At 43.0% G+C, this 18,940-nt stretch overlaps 1 protein-coding gene across 4 annotated transcripts in view; it reads left to right on the top strand.

Annotated features, from left to right (window-relative positions):
• Nucleotides 1-18,940, top strand: part of LOC103676653 (alpha-adducin) — an 83,095-nt gene that overhangs the window by 38,785 nt on the left and 25,370 nt on the right. For all 4 annotated transcript variants that reach the window (XM_040624900.1, XM_040624899.1, XM_040624898.1 and 1 more), the window contains exons 2-4: nucleotides 2,333-2,547; nucleotides 7,104-7,266; nucleotides 14,376-14,527. In XM_040624900.1, the coding sequence (XP_040480834.1) occupies nucleotides 2,353-2,547; nucleotides 7,104-7,266; nucleotides 14,376-14,527 (510 nt within the window). In that variant the 5' untranslated portion in view covers nucleotides 2,333-2,352. The remainder of the gene's footprint in view (nucleotides 1-2,332; nucleotides 2,548-7,103; nucleotides 7,267-14,375; nucleotides 14,528-18,940) is intronic.

Genomic DNA, 18,940 nt, shown 5'->3' with positions numbered 1-18,940 from the left:
CTGTTTACAGTGCGGCTTAGAGGTTAAGAACAAAAGCTCTGCCGCCAGATGGCCTGCAGTTTGAACCCAGTCCTCCCTTCCTAGCTGAGTGACCTGAGCCCCCTCATCTGTAAAGCCCCCTCATCTCACATGGGGACGTGAGAGGACCAAGTACAAGTGAGAGAAGCTGGATTCTCCCGCCCCTCATCACCATTGTTTCCATGCTCAGCTGCAGCATAGCAAGCAGTCCTGGGACTTCCGAGCTCAAAATCCTTATCTTATTATTCATGTCTTGTGATTTTGTGTGTCAGGAATGCAGGAGGTCTCAGCTGCTCCATTCTTGTGTTCTTTGTGGCCTCCACTGAGGCCACGTGATGGTTTTCAAGTTTTTTTTTTTTTAATTTTGATTGTAACGATTAAGTTGTAAGAGTTCTTTATATATTCTGGATGTAGATCTCTTCAAAGATACATGATTTTCAAATACTTCCTCCCGTTCTGTAGCTGTCTCTTTACTTATGTGTCCTTTGAAGCACAAACTTTATCTCTTTTTTTCTTCCTGTTGCTTGTCCTTTTGATGTCGTATGAACCCGTGCCTGACCCCAAGTCTCAGGTTTACTCTTGTGTTTTCTTCTAAGAATTTTATAGATTTTTCTGTTCCATTTTCTGTTCCATTGAGGCCTGTGCTCCATTTGGAATGAATTTTTGTGTGCTGTATAAGGAAGGGGCATGGATTGCATTTGACTTGCTCATTTAATCAACTCTTTAAAATCTCTTCCTTGCTCACCCTGTGTGGCCTGAGGAACTGTTGTCCACTCACCAGTAAAACTCTGCTCGTGGCTCTTGAGTCTCTTTCTCAGCTTGTCTCTTCATCCTTTCCTTCTTGTTCTTAATTGATTCAAAACTGTGGATTTATATACTGCTACGTGCTGGAGATGGCCCCAGGTGCTGGTTCTGCTCCTTCCCACTCCGGGTTCCGCTAGCCAGTGTCTCTCTCTCCGGTGTTAGCTGCTGTCTCTGTGCTGATGACTTCGCCACCAACCCCTCTTCCCTTCTCCGTGAGTCTGTGAACCCCGCTTCCCCAAGGTGAGCACAGTGTCCGATTACTTTTTGTGCCTAGCCCAGTGGCGAGACATAATAGATGCTCAGTAGATGTTTCATACGTATAGTTAGAGCTGTCAGCAATAGAAATGAAACTATTTGTATGATTAGGAAAGGGTGCTCTTTAGAGATTTAGTAGTTAAAGATGCATATAACGTCGTATTTGAACATCATTTCAAATAAAAGATTGGGATTAAAAAGAGTAAGTAGCCATAATACCAGACTTTTAAATTTGGGTCGTTTGGGCATCTTTTAGATTAGTCACAAATTAAGGCGTGTTGACATTTTCAGTACCTGCTGTTCTTTGAACTGAAAACGTGATCTGATGAGGAACATTTCCTGTTTGCACGAATACAGATGTGTGAGCAGCTGCTTTCTTATTGATCTGTTTGGAGAATCCTTTGCAAAATCACTACGGACACGTTTTTGGGAAATATCATAAATCAGATTTCTCTGAAATCTGAAATGAACCGTTCTGCTGTTGGTAGGTCCTGTCTGTGTGGAACAGCATCATGACTTAAACTATCTTGTCAAAATTCAGTATCTAGGGGCGCCTGGGTGGCTCAGTTGGTTAAACGTCTGCCTTCGACTCAGGTCATGATCCCAGGATACTGGGATTGAGCCCCACGTGGGGCTCCCTGCTCAGTGGGGAGTCTGCTTCTCTCCCTCCCTCTGCCGCTCCCCCTGCTTGTGCTCGCTCTCTGTCTGACAAATAAATAAATAAAATATATATATATATTTTTAAGATTTTATTTATTTATTCGACAGAGATAGAGACAGCCAGCGAGAGAGGGAACACAAGCAGGGGGAGTGGGAGAGGAAGAAGCAGGCTCACAACGGAGGAGCCTGATGTGGGGCTCGATCCCATAACGCCGGGACCACGCCCTGATCCGAAGGCAGATGCTTAACCGCTGCGCCACCCAGGCACCCCTAAATAAAATATTTTTAAAAAATTCAGCATCTAGTTATTTTTCAGTTTGACAGAGGACATAATAGCTTTGTGAGCTTGTTCTCCTGTTGTCTGATGAAGAACAATGGCGAGGCCGAAAAATGCCGCTGTTCAGTAGAAGGGTGGGAGATGGCTGATGAGCCCTGTGCCTCCGAGGCCACAAAGAAGCCTCACACATTATGGCTCCGACTCAGTCACTCATAATGTTCTCATGCTGAAGATTGTGTTTGTCAGGCTGATGTGCTTGTGATGAAATTATTGGACGTTGATTCAAACACAAGACTTTCTTGTATTTTGATTCTGTAGGAACCGAGAAAGATTGTGCAATGAATGGTGACACTCGGGCTGCCGTGGTGACCTCACCACCCCCGACCACAGCCCCTCACAAGGAACGATACTTCGACAGGGTGGATGAGAACAATCCAGAGTACTTGCGAGAGAGGAACATGGCACCGGACCTTCGCCAGGACTTCAATATGATGGAGCAGAAGAAGAGGGTGTCCATGATCCTGCAGAGTCCCGTAAGAGAAGCCTTTTCTCTGCAGAAGTGTCTTCTTCCTTCTCTGATACTTCAGCTCTTAGCTCTGTTGTATGTGCCAGAGTCCCTGCGTTTTCACCCAGGAAATCCGTGCTCGTGTGTCTGTGCATGGGTATGGAAAGAATTCCATTCAGTTCAAGTTATCAGGCAAAATAAATGAAAGATCTTAAGTATCATAAAGGAGAGGAGGTGTTTGCTTTTCCTTTTTACTCTCACTACTTCTCCATAGAGTCTCTTTATTTTTGGACCATTTAAAAATTACTGTTCCCTCCAGACCACCTCGTTTGGTGCTGGGCACTTGGTAGGCCTTAACAGGACCTCATCAATGGCTGGTTTTACCTTTAGTGACACCAGCACTTTAAGCCGCAAGCACGCCCACTGTCTTCTGTTTGTGTCTGTGTAAAGGAGTTCTTTCTCCATCGGTTCCTTGTGTTGGTGGTGCTGCCCTTGTATATGCTTTATTCTTTTTTCCCCTCTAATCTTGTTTTGTTCCCTTAAAACTTCGGGGTGTCATTTGGCAGACATTCATTGAATTTTTTTAATGTTTGGTTATCTTTTATATGCTGTTCAAGGAACCTGGACACTTAGCAGTGAACAGGACAAAAAAGTCATCTAACTGTAGTAGGTTTTGTTTGGTTATCATTACTCTTTGCATATTGTGGAAGCATAACTTCGAGGAATGTATGCATATCTTAAGTGTACAGCTTGGTGAATTTTGACACGTGTGTAACACCTGGGTAAGCACCTGGGTCAAGTCTCAGACTTCACACCCTCCTCGAAGGAGGCGAACAAGCAATAACAAACAGAAGCGCAGTGCAGGAAGCAGTGGGGTGATTAGACTGAGTGGTGGTTGGGACAGTCCTCTCTGAGGAAGGGACGTTTCACCTGCATCTGAATGAGCAGAGGGACCTGGCCATGCAGGGGTGGGGAGAGCAGTGTTCCAGCTGAGGGCAGCTAATGCAATCCCTAGTTGAGGGATGAGCTGGATGGGCTTGGAGGGTCAGAAGGCACGAGTGTGGTCTGAGCACAGGAGGCGACAGGGAGGGGGCAGGTCCTGGAAGGCTCTGTAGGCTCTGGTCAGGAGTTTGTTTTGCATTCAGAGTATAGTAGAGTCATCAGGGGGCTGCAGACGGGAGTGGCACTATTCAGTTTTATTTTCTTAGAGCGCGCGCGAGTGGGAGCAGAGGGTAGGGGGTGGGGGGGTGCAAGCAAGAGAATCTTAAGGAGGCTCCACGATTTTGTTTTTAAAGAATTCGTTCTGGGTTTGGTATAGAAAGAGTATTGTAGGGGCGCCTGGGTAGCGCAGTCGTTAAGCGTCTGCCTTCGGCTCAGGGCGTGATCCCGGCGTACCGGGATCGAGTCCCACATCGGGCTCCTCCGCTGGGAGCCTGCTTCTTCCTCTCCCACTCCCCCTGCTGTGTTCCCTCTCTCGCTGGCTGTCTCTCTGTCACATAAATAAATAAAATCTTTAAAAAAAAAAAAAAAAAGAAAGAAAGAGTATTGTAGGGGTGCCTGGCTGGCTCAGTCTGTAGAGTATGTGACTGTTAATCTCAGGGTCGTGAGTTCAAGCCCCACTTTGGGTGTGGAGCCTACTTAAAAAAAAAAAAGAAAAAAAGTATTGCATGGGGCAAGAGAGAAAACCATCTTTCAAGCAGGAGGTGTCAGTAATTTTTGAGTTTTATTTTGAGGGTAGGATTAATAGGACTTGGTGGTGGATGGCGAGGAAGAGGTAGGTAAGAGGAAGGAAAGAAATCAGGGAACATCTAGACTTTTGGCTTGAGCAGTTTCCTATGTAAAAGTTGCAAGAAGCTAAGTAAACATCACTGGGGGCGGAGTACAGAAAGTCGACTTATGGCACCTAGTGTGTGCGGGCCCCCATCCACAGGTCGTCTAGGACACACATAGCATCAACTGTTACGGATCTGAATGCAGCGTGGGACCCTGGAACAGAGAAAGGACATAAGCTGAAAGACCAGAAAGCCTGCGATTGCTTCCTAGTAACATACTGGTGCTGGACTCTTGGTGTTCGGAGCACAAGAGTTGAGCCACTGCAGGGAGTGGGAAAGCCCAGATGCTGATGGTTGCATAGATGCCGGAGGGAGCTTGAGAGAGTTTTCTTCAGGCTGATCTTCTGTTCCAGGGAATCGTAAGTGGGGTCACCTGCTGAGAATGGGCTCAGGGAGGTGTGAGGAGAGAGAGGGTGTGAGAGTGGGTGAGGGGATGGGCTGTCCTTGGGTTAATGCGAAGGGTGCACTCAGGTTAGGGTCATGAATTTGTAGTGAGACAAGGCAGCATGGTGTTGTCCTGTGTGTTTGTGTCTCTCCCACCCCCGCACCCCCTCCAGCCACTTTCAGCAGCATGAGTAGAAAGAGTGAAGGGTTGAATTTAACCAGGGTTGGGGTTTTGCTGGGTAAAATGGTAAATAGTTGCATGTGTGAGCAAGGGAATGGTTATGTTAAACCAAGGCTTTAAGCTAGCCGAGGGAGGTCAGGACACAGGGAAGGTAAGGGGTGGTGGACAGGTGATGGGGTCAAGATGGAGTTGAAGAAAGGGTGAGCTGGATGCTAGGAGGGGGTGTTTGGGGAACCCATGCTTGGGGCACAGTTGTTAGGAAAGAGCACGTCTAGGACATGATTGTGCACGTGGGAGGCGGGTGAGTTGGAGGAAAAGGTGATTGGAGGAGAGGCAGGCGGGATGCTGAGAGGTGAGGGTGTGGTTGTTGAACCACGGGGAGTTAGGACCAAGGAAGCACACGGGGTCACTGGCCGGTGACTGCTGGCTGGAGCTAGACGCTGGGGTCTGGATGGGTAGCTCACCGGACACTGCTCCACTCCTTACTGCACATGTAGGTCATCAGGGATGCTGTGGATCCTGAGGGCTTCTTGCATTGTGGTTTTCTTTTTGTGTGTTACATGCTAAGCTTTAAGTTCCTTGATGGCAAAGACCATTTTTTCTAGCTGCATCTCTTCATTGCATAGAACAGCATGTGATACTTAACGTGTGTTGCACTGTGTGTGCTGAGTTGTGGTGTGTACGTACATGGTACATGCATGTTGAATTGAGCTTCCCATAGATACATCTGTGGATTTGGAAACCGTGGAAATAGATGATTTGATTTTTGAGATTGAGGGCCTGTGAGGGCAGGGGGCTTGTTTTATGCAACTGTTGCGTCCTTTGTCCCGGCGTACTCTGTGACCTTTAGTGAGGCTCTCTGCATCTGTCTGTATCCCTTTATCCTGTGTTTGCATATCTGTCTAGATCGTTGCTCGGCATTGATAACAAAGATGGCTGAATACCTGTGTTTCATTGATTGATTTCTTCTTTGCTGTCAAAGCCCCTGTCCGCTTTCTCCTCCTTCCTTCACTCCCACAGAATATGATCTGTGATACCATTTGTCATGATATGGTAAATAGGGGTTCCTCCAGCAGCTCTTGGTCCCTGACATTCTTTTATACCATTGTATTAAATGTAGTACGTGTCGCTTACTTCCTGCAAGTGATAGCTATACTTAGACTGTCCCTGGGCAATATATCTTTTCAGGTTTTCATTCAAGCAACGAAAAACTAGAAGTTTAATATAGAATCATCCAGAAGCCCTCAGAGTGTTTAAAATCAGATGTGGATGTTCATTCAGTGAGCTCACATTTTCATATTAAATAGTATTTATTTGATAAGATATTTGTTTACAGGATATGTGAAAAATGATTTCAATACGGTTTGGGAGAACAAAGCTATAAATTAACCTGTATAGTTTCAGTAGTGACTTTATATTAAAATCACCATCAACCCAACTTAATCCTTTTGCCTAATTATAGGATCTTTTTAAAAAAGCTTAGGATTATTTGATAAAGGACAAATGTTTTAGGATCTCTTTTTCAACTTTTAAAAAGTAATTAAAAGAATCTATTTTGAAAAAAACTGTTTTGAAGAAAATACTGAGAAGTATAAAGTAGAACATGAAATTGCTAATAATTCCATCACTAAGATAATTATAGTGAACATTTTGATGCATTTACTTTAGTCTTCTGTGTTTAGATATGTATTCACTCTTACAAAACACTGATGGTATTGCTTTACAACCATTTCACAATCCAAAATGTATCAAGAGCAATTTAATGTTATTTAATTTTTCTCAGCCTTTCGTGTTCACTGTGTGCATAGAATTCCGTTGTGAGGTGGATCTGTGTGTGTTGTCAGTTCTCTGCTGTTTCATATGTTGGCTGTTACCTGCTTTCCCTTTGTCAGTCCTGCTGGAATGAACATCCATATGAAGTAATCTTTGAGCATGTCCCTGATGATTTCTTTAGAAAAGATTATTAGCTATAGAATGTTCAGATTTTCAAGCTTTGAATTATTTACACTAGTTTCTAGAAATAATGTAGCAATTTATGCTCCAAGTAGTAATAAATGAGAATATCCATTTACTTTTCTAGCACTGGATGAAAACGAACAAAAAAGCAGTCTGTGTGTTAGTTACCTCTGCCTTCCCAAGGAGTGGAAAAGAAATGGTGTCTCACTGTTTTAATTTGCCTTTTATTAGGCTTTCTGTGAAGAGTTGGAATCGATGATACAGGAACAATTTAAGAAGGGGAAGAATCCCACAGGCCTGTTGGCGTTACAACAGATTGCGGATTTCATGACCACGAACGTACCGAATGTCTATCCTGCAGCTCCACAAGGAGGGATGGCGGCCTTAAACATGAGTGAGTAGTTCCTGACTCTGCATATATGTTCTGTCATTTCGTAGGTTACATTTCCTGACAGTTTCTCTCGTGAAATAGATCGGTGTACATTGTAATGCATAGAATCGAGTTTTCTCAAAACTAATGTTTTAGTTATAGTGAAAGATAAGCTGTAAGTCTGAAAATGTCCTGAATGTAGAGGGCTCCCTTTTTAAAAATTTATTTTTATTTTTTCTTAAAGATTTTACTTTATTTGAGAGAGAGAGAGCGTACACACAGAGGGAGAGAGGTAGAGGAAGAAGCAGACTCCCTGTGGAGCAGGGAGCCAGACGCAGGGCTTGATTCCAGGACTCTGGGGTCATGACCTGAGCCAAAGCCAGACACTTAACCAACTGAGCCACCCCGGTGTCCCAGATGGCTCCCTTTTTTATGAGCCAATGGGACTGTTATTTCTCAGGTTGATGACTTTTTGTGTGGCTTCTCAGACCCTTTATGAACTAAAATTAATCAGAAACAGTGCTTGTGAGTAGTTTGCCTGAACTTATTTCAGCCGGGCCAGCATTTCTTATCCACCATTCCTTACTGCTGCTTGTAAATGGGTGAGAAACAGAGAAATTCCAAAAGCAAGCCGGGGGGCGGGGGGATGATGGATGGGTGAGTGTGAGCAAAGAACGGTTAGCTGTGCACAGGTGGGGGAGCTTTGCCATGGCTGTTGAATTTGTAAATGTTAACATGACAGGTGAACCCAGGGTAGCTTGAGCGTCAGCTGATCTGACCTAGTGTGCACTGCGTGATGGACCAGTATCTGACAGTCGTTGGGTAGTCAGCTTCTGATGGGCCAGCGTACGCCAGTGGTTTCCATTAGGCCACCAGGCATTTGCTATTTACCTGTCAGTTCCATGGTATTCTTAGAAGTTGACCAACACCCACCAGAGTGATGTGTTGTTAATGTCCAGCGAGTGATGAGAATACCATTTAAATAACTAGCTCAAACTTTTAGGCTGAAGTCAAACCATAGTCAGATTTTCTGATTTTCACATGATTCTTAATGGATTCTAGTGCTGTCTCGTATGAATTAGATAAAAGAATGATGTAATGTATTTACTTGTGTATTGTCTTCTAATTAGAAAAAAGGAAATTTTATTGCAATAATGCCACACCAAAAAAAGAGGAAGAAATCTTATTTTAATTATATCTAATAGTATGTTTCTTAAAAATACAAATTTAAAAACAAATTATTACAACCTTTGTTGTAAAACATATATAGATGGCATAGAACAAATGATACGTAACTTACAAGTGATATTAAGGTGTATACCTTTATAACTCCCACCTGGGTTAAGAAAGAAATTCAGGGTAATGATTGCTTGCCTCTCCCTTATCATCCTCTTGGAAGGAAACACCATCTTTTTAAAGATTTTATTTTTTAAAAAATTATTTCTTTTGAATAGATTTTATTTATTTGAGAGAGAGAGTGCTGCACGTGCTCGAGCAGGGGAGGGGCAGAGGGACAAGCAGACTCCCCACTGGGCAGGGAGCCCAACGATGCGGGGCTCGGTCCCAAGACCCTGAGATCATCACCTGAGCTGAAGTCAGATGCTTAACTGAGCCACCCAGGCGTTGTTAGCAGCCACTGATGCTCAGTACCGGGGGAAATGCAGAGGGAGAGGGAGGGAATCTCAAGCAGACTTCCCACTGAGCACAGAGCCTGATGTAGGGCTTAGTCTCACGACCCAGAGATCATTACCTGAACTGAAACCAGGAGTCAGATGCCCAACCGAGTAAGCCACCTAGGTGCCCCAAACCCATTTTCTTTAAACTTAAAGTATGAGGAGGGGTGCCTGGGTGGCTAGGTCAGTTGAGCATCTGACTTGATTTCAGCTTAGGTCATGATCTCAGAATTGTGAGATCGAGCCCCGCATCAGTCTCTGTGCTCAGTGAGGAGACTGCTTGGGACTCTCTCTCTCTACCTCTGTCCCTCCCTGCCGCTTGCTCTCTCTCTCTCTCTCTCTCTCTCTCATATAAATAAGTAAATCTTTAAAAAAAAACTAAAGAGGGACACCTGGGTGGCTCAGTCGATTAATCTGCCTTTGGCTCAGGTCATGATCCCAGGGTCCGAGGATCCAGTTCTGCATCGGGCTCCTTGCTCAGTGGGGAGCCTGCTTCTCCCTCTGCCTGCCGCTCCACCAGCTTGTGCTCTATCTCTCTCTGACAAATAAACAAATAAAATCTTAAAAAAAAATGGGTTTGTTGGCCTGTAGAATTTGCTACAGTTTGAATTTTCTGATTCTATCTTGATGGTACTGCTAACATGTTCTTTTGTCTTCCGTATTTACAGCAAGCTGGTAGTTGGATCTGGATGCTTGACTGTGCTTGGATTCGTTTTTTTTGGCAAAGCCTACTTTCTGTAGGTGGTTCTGTGTTCTGTCAGGAGGCGCATAGTCTGGTTGTTTCTTTTTGCGTTGTTAGCAGCCATTGATGCTCAATAGATAGGCCCATTAATTTAATAAAGGTTCCAACATGGTGATATTATTCCTCCTTTGTATTTATTAGCTAGAATATTTCTGTAAAGAGAAACTTCCCTGGAAATGGGGCATGGTTGGAAAGGGGCCACCCCCGTCTCCATCACTCATTACATGTTCGAGGGGAACCTCTTGCTAAACTATTTGTAGGTGACCTGTTTCTGGGTCAGAGTTTCACACACAGCGGAGCAGTTTCCTCGCTGTCATCTGTTGAAATCAGGCATGGGGCTCCTGCATGGCTCAGTTGGTAAAGTGTCTGCCTTCAGCTCAGGGTTCTGGGATTGAGTCCTATGTTGTCAGGCTCCCTGCTCAGCAGGGAGTCTGTTTCTCCCTTCCTTCTGCCCCTTCCCTCTGTTTGTGCTCTCTCTCTCTCACTCTCCTTCTCTCTCTCAAATAAATAAAATCTTAAAAAAAAAAAAAAAAGAACTCAGGCATGTACACAAGAAAAGGAGTCTCCTCTCAACTTTTTTTGGTTGCCCAGTGGTATGGTTTATATGGGAGAGGTAACCCTTTTCAAAATAAGTTGGTTTCCTGTCATTGTTTCTAAGATGACCGATTATTATTTTTTAGTATTGTGTTGAACTCATAGGTTACAGTATATATAATGTGTTTCAGAACATTGCACTTATCCCTTCTGATCAGTGGAAGTCCGTCCAAGTTGACCCCTGAGCCTAGTAGTCTTTGACTTTCCAAGCCATCCCCCATGAGGCAATGTTCTCGGCTCACCACATGTATTTCCTGCCCCCAGTCTGGAATCGGCCATTTCAAAACGAAATCTTTATTTCTGTCCCCGTGTCAGTGTACCCTAGTAGTTTTGGTTGTCCGAAGTGCCTTCTCTAGTAGCCTTCTCAGAAAGCACTTGTTTCCTGAGTTCTTGCGTGCTGTGGCCTTTATACGGCAATATGAAGTTGGTTTGATTAGTTAGATCCTACACTCACATTTCCCATTTCATGTATCTTAAATAGTTAGTTTTCTTCTAGCTCAAAAGCACTGCTGTTAAAATTGAAGATAATCTTTCCGTGTAAGTGACTTGGTCTCTTTTCCTGGATGTTCAGAGTACTTTGGTTTTTCTTTAGAGACCAGCAGTTTTACCAAACTATGTCTTAGCATAGGTCATCCTGGGTTAATTTTCTCAGATGACATGCATTTCCAGATCTTTTGTATCATAGCAACACTGAATTGGTTTTGAGTGTTTACCCTGTTCCCTTTGTTTCCTGCCGCTCCTGTGCCTGGTGGAGTTTCTTTGTCTTCTTTAGCTGTCACTTGTTCTCAAGTTCTGTTTATTGCTTCGTTTCTTTATGATTTAAAAAACTTCTCCTTTTCACACTTTTCTCCTACTTTGAGTTTAGTATTTTTAAAATTATTTTTTCATTTATATCTAATTCCTTTTATGTTCTAGCCCTCATTTCTGAGTTTTTCTAATTACATTAAATGTTTTTTAATATGTCTTATTATTTTTTTAATCGTTTTTTTGCCGTGTTATGAAATAACAGGTCATAGTTCTCATCTGTTTTGTGGACATCTCTTTGAGTGTTTTCATTATCTATAGGGATGTGATTCTGCACTCTTTTCTTGATATAATTTTTGTATGGTATTTGATCATGATATTTTTCTGTTCATTTTTTTTTAAAGATTTTAATTTATTTATTTTAGAGAGCATGAGCAGGGGGAGGAAGGGGCAGAGGGAGAGGGAGACGGACAAGCCCACTGCTCACTAAGAGAGCCCAGTGTTGGAGCTCAGTCCCAGGACCCTGAGATCATGACCTGAACCAAAGTCAGACGCCTCACCTCCAGCCACCCAGGCGCCCCCCTTTCTGTTCATTTTTACATGAAATTAGTTTTCTTGGAGGATTCTGGCTCAGGAAAGCTCTTCTAATGTCATGGCTCTAGAGCTCCCTCTTCTGTTGTTTTTGTGAAGTGCTATAAAATACAGCAGTTTGTTGAAGCAATTGGGTTCTGTTCCCCTTCCTTGTTTTGATTTGGACTCTTCGCCTGTTTTCTTTATAGTTCTGTGCTAATCAGTTTGGGGTTCTAATTACCACGAAATTCTTAGTGTGAGACTTTGTCTTGAAAGTCAATTTTAAATATCTAGTTTGGAGAATTCTTAAGCATTTAAGTGTGTAGAACTCTCGGTTTCAGCTGCTATTCTCAAATTGGCCCTCTGAGCTTTTAGCGAGTTCCTGATGGTTCTTTTGGGAGTTTGGCAAATGGTCCATGGTTCCTTCTGCTTCCTCCTACAGAGATGCTGATGTCCTACACTTTGTCTATGTTAACCCTACCCAATTATATTTTCAGTTTTGTGGGTCTGCCTTATTACCTAGTGTTGTGGATATCATCCTTAGGTTTTTGACTGATATCTTAGTTGGTCTAGCTAATTTTTTGTGCAGGGTTGGGATAGAGATTTAATAAGATTCAAAAATTATACTGTCATTGCTACCATCTTCTGAAAATCTTCTAAAAAATAATTTTTAAGAATTAAAGATCTAAAGTAGATGATTGACCTACGTTAAATCAAAATAATAGGTGGTTTTTTGTGTCATTCTCTGTATTTTTCTGTATGCTTAAGATAGTTTATAATTAACAAGAGAAGATTCAAATCTAGCAACATGTAATGAGGAGTCATGCAAATACTTTTTTCCCCCTTCCTCTCTTGTATGTTTTTGCTTGTTTGTTTTCCTTTTTCTTGCCTTATTGCAGGGGTGAGAATCCCCAGTGCAGTATTCAGTAAGAATGCCAGAGTGTACATCCTTGCATAGTTCCTGATTTTGGGAGAAAAACATTCAGTCTTTCATCATTACGTTTGATGTTAGTGGTAGGTTTTTTGTAGATGTCCCTTATCAAGTTGAGGACATTACCTTCTATTCTTAATTTGTGGAGAGCTTTTATCCTAAATGGATGTTGAATTTTGTGAAATGCTTTTTCCGTATCTATTAAAATGGTCCCATGGTTTTTCTTCTTTAGTTCAATATAGTGAATTATATTTATTGCTTTTTGAATGCTGAACCGATTTTGTATGCCTGAGATAATCCCTTCTTACCCCTATTATGATGTGTTATTCTGTCTGTTTATTGCTGGACTATTTGCTAAAATTTTGTTAAGTAATTTTTAGTCTGTGTTTATGAGAGATATTGGTCTGTTTTTTCTTGTGATGTCATGTAACATAATGTCTTTGTATGATTTTGATATTAAGGCAATGCTGGGCCTGATAGAGTGAATTGGAAAGTGTTTCTGGAAGAGTTTGTGTAGAACTTTTGAGAAAAGTTTGTATAGAATTGCTATTATTTTTTACTGAAATGTGTGGTGGAATTCATAGTGATGTCATCTGGGCCTGGAGTTTTCCCTCCCTCCCTCTCTCCTTTCTTTCTTCTTTCTTTCTAAAGATTTTATTTATTTATTTTAGAGAGAGGGAGCTCTGGAGGGGGGAGGGACTGAGGGAGAGGGAGAGGAAGAAGGAGAAGGAAAGAATTCCAGGCAGACTCAGTCCTGAGCATAGAGCCCCATGTGGGGCTTTATCCCACGACCCTGAGAGAGATCACAACCTGAGCTGAAATGAAGAGTGGGATGCTAAACCCACTGAGTCACTCAGGCGCCCATGGGCAGGGAGTTTTCTTTATGGAAACACTTTTAACTGCAAATTCAGCTTAATGGAAACAGGGCTATTCAGGATGTCTATTTCTTCTGGTGTGAGCCTTGGTAGCTTGTGTCTTTCTAGGATTTTGTCTTTTCCATTAAGTTAAAACATTTGCTGGTGTAGTTCTTCATATTATCCTGTTATTATGCTTTTAATGTCTGTGGGGTATATGTAGTGATATCCCCTCTCCATTGCTTCATACTGGTGACTTCTACCTCTGCCGTATTATGTTGGAGTCCGTCCGCCTAGAGGTGTATTTTATTTTGTTTCATTTCATTTCGTGTTTCATTTCCTTTTATTTCATTATTTTGTTTTTAATCTTCTCAAGATTAAATCCATTTTCCTCTATTATTTTTCTTTTTTTTAATTAAAGATTTATTTATTTATTTTTGATAGCAAGAGAGGAGAAAGAGAGAGAGAGAGAGAGAACATGAGTAAGTGTGGGGGGTGATGGGCCCAGGGAGAGGGAAAGAGAATCTCCAGCAGACTCCGCAGTAAGCATGGAGCCCGATGCGGGCCTGTATCCAATGACCCTGAGATCACCACCTGAGCCTAAACCAAGAGTCTGATGCCTAACCGACAGCACCACCCAGGTGCCCCACCTCTGTTATTTTTTGTTTGATATCTTCTTTATCCTTCTTCTTCTTATTTTTTCTATTTAGTTTTCTTTTTTTAGTTTCATAAGGTGAAACCTAGATCATTTTAAAAAAACTCTTGTAACATATATGTTTACTACTGTAAGTTTTCTTCTAAGTATGGCTTTACTGCATCCCACAAATTTTGCTACCATTTTGTTCTTGATTTCTAACTTAATTGTATTAACATTGGGGAACATGATCTTTATGAAATAGTCTCTGAAGTTTTTGAGACTTACTTCACAGCCTGGTGTGGAAGATTGATACCTCAGGATTATTCCTACTTGTTTTATGTGTCATAAGAAATAGTAAGTGTTTGAGTTTGTTTCTCTTCTATTTCAGGTCTTGGTATGGTGACTCCTGTGAATGACCTGAGAGGGTCTGATTCGATTGCCTATGACAAAGGGGAGAAATTATTGCGGTGTAAGTTGGCAGCATTTTACCGGCTGGCAGATCTCTTTGGATGGTCTCAGCTTATCTACAATCATATCACAGTGAGTATTAAATGGGGTGGTGGCTGAAGGATAAATGGAATATTACGTGTGTGGCACCACCTCTTCCTGTTTAGGGAAAGAGGGGAGTCGACTGAGCTGAGCTAAATCTTGGAACACCTTTTTTCTCATTCCTGACTGCAGAGTATAATAATCTGAGAATTATGTAGTTCAAATTGAAAATTATGAGGACAGTAGTTCTTTAAAACTCCTTTCTTGCATGCTAACCTAATAAATGAGTGTTTACCCAAGTACAGTTGGTCCCCTGCTACCTGGGGTTTTGCTTTCTGTGGCTTCAGTTAAACATGCAGTCGGCCAGTCCAGAAGCACGTGGCCCTCCTTCTGGGGTATCGTCAGAAGGTCAGCAGTGGCCTCATGGTGCATCACACGCCCATGTCACTCACCTCCTGCATCCCCCTAGGGACATTTGATCACCTCACATCATCACAAGAAGAAGAGGGAGCACAGGGCAATAAGACCTTTAGAGAGAGAGACAGACCATATTTGCACAACTTTCACTGCAGTGTATTGTTATTCTGGTCTGTTTTCGTTATTGTTGTTAATCTATTGCTGTGCCTAATTTGTAGATTAGACTTTATCACAGGTATGTATGCACAGGCAAAAACAGCTAATGTGGGGGTTGGTACTGTCTGCAGTTTCAGGCAGCCACCGGTGGGTCTTGGAATGTCTCTCCCACGGATAAAAGGAAACTGGTGTACAGGCAGTTCCCAAAAATCTTTCTTTGCCTAAAAACCTAAGAATGAAGATGTTTGTTTTCTTTCCTGTTCTGACCCAAGTCTTCAATTTCTCATAGTTTTTTCTTTAGCTATTCCAGTTTTTAGCTATTTTAAACATTATTAGGGCTTCTGTTTTCCTCTTGCAGTAAATATTTATTGGGTCTGCTGTACATATTGATTCTATAGCAAGCATTGTTCTGACTCTGGGGTTCTGTCATTGAGTGAGACAAGTCCTGCCTTTGCGGCGCTTCCTTTCTACATCCTCAGCCGCTGGCCCGTATTTCCTCCCTGTTTGGTCCAGCTTGGCGCATCCTGTCCCTGACACTCCTTGCCCGTACTGTGCTATCCCTCCCTGCCCCCGAGTGCCAGACTCTGCTGCAGAGAGCCTTCACACAGCCCGTTGGCTTTCTCCATAGACAGCAGCCCCAATTTCAGGTGGACCGCCAGTGCTGCCTGGCACTGTAGGACGTCTCACGTAGAAGCTCACTAGTGTTTCTGTACTCGCTCTACTGTTTTCAAAACTCCTGACCTCTTTTCTCCTAGCAAATGAGCACAGCGTGTCACAGAGCATCTGGGAGCACCTGACCACTTCCTTCCTACCTGCAGCCAAACTTTGTTTCCCAGTTGGAGTTTCACCCCCTCTTGCCTTCTTTAATTCCTGATACCTTGTCAGGTTTCTGTTTTCTTCTCCGCTCTTCTGTGGAGATAACCTCTTTCTCTGACTTTTACAATTGTTCCAATCTCTGTTTCTTCATTGAATTTGTTATTGAATACTTCATATTATTAATATAGTGCCTACTTCTAGTAAGAAGTGCACCTCCCATGGATGTCTACAGAAGAAGTCAGTCCTGCTGGTACTCTTACCTCCCTTGGGGCCACTGGTGTTAACAGCCATTTAGATTGTTTTAGCCTTTTCTCCATACGTAGCACACATGTAGGTGATATTCTGATGTGGACTGGTAGTGGTGCGCTAGGTTCGCTCCAGTGTGGACCGCGGGGAGTGCTAAGCCTCTGAGGAGGAGGTCTGGAGCCTGCCTTTGTGGCCAGCGTGCTGTGCTTCTGGGACATGGTGTGGATCTTTGCCAGAGATGCTATGTTACCCTCCCCTCCGTCTCTTCCCCACGTTGCCGTTAAAGTTTGCTTTTTAAAATGCAAACCTGGCCCTGTTGTATCCACAGTGTCAGGCCCGTAGGGTGTTACCTCCACCCCAGCACACCTGCTTCATTTCCCCTGAAGCAGTTACCATCATCCATACTTTCCATTTGCTTGCATGCCATCCGTCTCCACTCACAGGAATATCGAGTCTGTGAAGGGTGCCTCTGTAGGCACACAACAAACTGAGATCTGGCCTCAGTAAAAATACCCAACAAGAACTCCACGGTGCCTTCCGATGCTCGGTCAGAGGGTCTGCCTAGCCTGCCAGGGGTGCCGGTTCTGTTCCTGGGGCCTGTGTGAAAATTGCCAGCATCCGCGACTGATCGTACTTGACAGAGTGCTCTGTAGAGATTTAATGCTCAATGGTTGGCTAAAAATTGTTCCATGAAAATGTTACATCTGTAATCAGAAATGTAATCCTTGGCTTTACTAACAGCTTCACATTCTTTGGGGGTTTTAAAATGCTGTTTACCAGTAGTCCTAGTATGAATGCTGTTTAAGTAAGTTTAAATGCTGAAATTGCTTTTCCCATCCATCGCCCCCTTTATTTAGGACTTGGCAGAATTAAAACATTAGTTAAATGTTCGCTTTTCTGTAGATGATCTGTGTGGCCTTTATTATTTTTTTTTAAAGATTTTTATTTGAGAGAGAGAGAACGAATGGGGGGGCAGAGGGAGAGAGAAAGAGAAGCAGACTCTCCGCTGAGCAGGGAGCCAGATGCTGGACTCGATCCAAGGACCCTGGGATCGTGACCTGAGCCAAAGGCAGACGCTTAACCGGCTGAGCCACCCAGGCGCCCCTTGTGTGGCCTTTAATACTGAGTAAAAAAGATACTTAAGCACAAAAATATTGCCTGTATCTTGGGAACTAGAGAATCTTTGAGGAAGAAAGTTTTGGTCTTGTTTCTGTTTTTTTTAACTATTTATGGCATTCATTTTTTTGTTTTACAATCTAAATGTTATCATATAAACTCTTAACAGAAAAGAAATATTAACAGTATTTGTCAGTGCAGCCAAAAAGTGCTAACAGGTCCTTGTGCCCTTTCTTTGAAAGAGGGCCTAGGGATTTTCTGCTGAAGGGAGTTAAGAGTGCTAGCAGGCGTTAGAAGATTGGAGATGATTGCCTGAATTAGATCTCTTTTTAAAGATTGCATCAGGTTTTGAGAAGCTTGGGGGTGTCAGAAGCCAGGGTGGACATGAGCTGGACTTTTAGCACATGAGCTGGACTTTTCCTTGTGGTGGTGCTTAGCTGATGCTGAGGCCTTTCCATCTCTAAATGCCTCTTGGTGGTAGTGGTGCTCTAGGTTCAGCTCCAGTGTGGACTGTGGGGAGTGCTAAGCCTCGGAGGAGGAGGTCTGGAGCCCACCTTTGTGGCCAGCGTGCTGTGCTTCCGGGACGTGGTGTGGATCTTTGCCGGGGATGCTGTGTTGGGTGTGTTTGGTTTTCAGGGAGTGACTTTAAAATCTGGGATGTGAGTGCTCAGTCCTTGTGGACAGGCAAGGAGCGTCAGGTGTGCGGGAAGATACGCAGGGAGGGTAGCACCAGCCCATTGGAAACTTACTTGCAGGTATCCTCTGCTCTTGCTCACTTCACATCTGCATTTAGTACTTTTGCCTTTATTTTTTAAAGATTTATTTATTTTAGAGACAGAGAGGAGAGAGAGTACACATGGGGTGGGGAGGGGTAGAAGGAGAGGAAAAGAGAGAATCTCAAGCAGCCTCCACACCTAGCACGGAGCCAGATGTGGGTTTGATCTGACCCTGAGATCATGACCCGCGCCAAAAGCACGAGTCGCATGCTTAACCAGGTGAGCCACTCAGGTGCCCCAGCACTTTTTCTTTTTTTGCTTCAGACTCAGAAAATTGTATATTTTAAGCGTTTTCCATTAAAATGTGTAGATTTGCTAGACTTTTTTTTTTTTAAAGATTTATTTATTTTATTTGAGAGAGAGAGAGCATGAGCAGGGAAAGGAGCAGGGGGAGAGGGAGATAAGCAGACTCCCTGATGAGCAGAGAGCCTGACATGGGGCTCAATCCCAGGACCCTGGGATCATGACCTGGGCTGAAAGCAAGAGCTGGACGCCTGATGGACTGAGTCACGCAGGTGCCCCTATATTTGCTAGGCTCTTAAGTCAAAGAAGAAAAAGTGTTAGCATTATTTATTAAAAAAATTCAAGTGTACATATCCAGTAGTAGGTGGGAAGTGGCCCAATTATTAACATGAGTTTGAGGGAATGTTATATATTATGAACAACAGTTACAAAGACCATGTGAAAAAAATGAAAAGTAGTTATTACAAATGAGAGAGTATAAAACGTATACTGTTGATAACTGTTGATGTACAGGGTTTGTATAGAGACAGGGAAACAAGAAGTTATTAAACAGTGGCTATGTAGTAGGTTTTTAATGTTGGATCTGGTAGCATGCTTTTAAAATTTACATGGAAGACGAAAGTCCAAGAGTAGCTAAGACGAACTAAAAGTAAGGAGGGTTTTTCCTACAGACTCTCAACTTATAAAGTGGTAG

Source organism: Ursus maritimus, unplaced genomic scaffold, assembly GCF_017311325.1.
Source record: "Ursus maritimus isolate PB19 unplaced genomic scaffold, ASM1731132v1 scaffold_8, whole genome shotgun sequence".
Taxonomy (NCBI): Eukaryota; Metazoa; Chordata; class Mammalia; order Carnivora; family Ursidae; genus Ursus; species Ursus maritimus.
The sequence above is the reverse complement of the archived record's forward strand: the minus strand, read 5'-3'. Positions and strand labels throughout refer to the sequence as shown.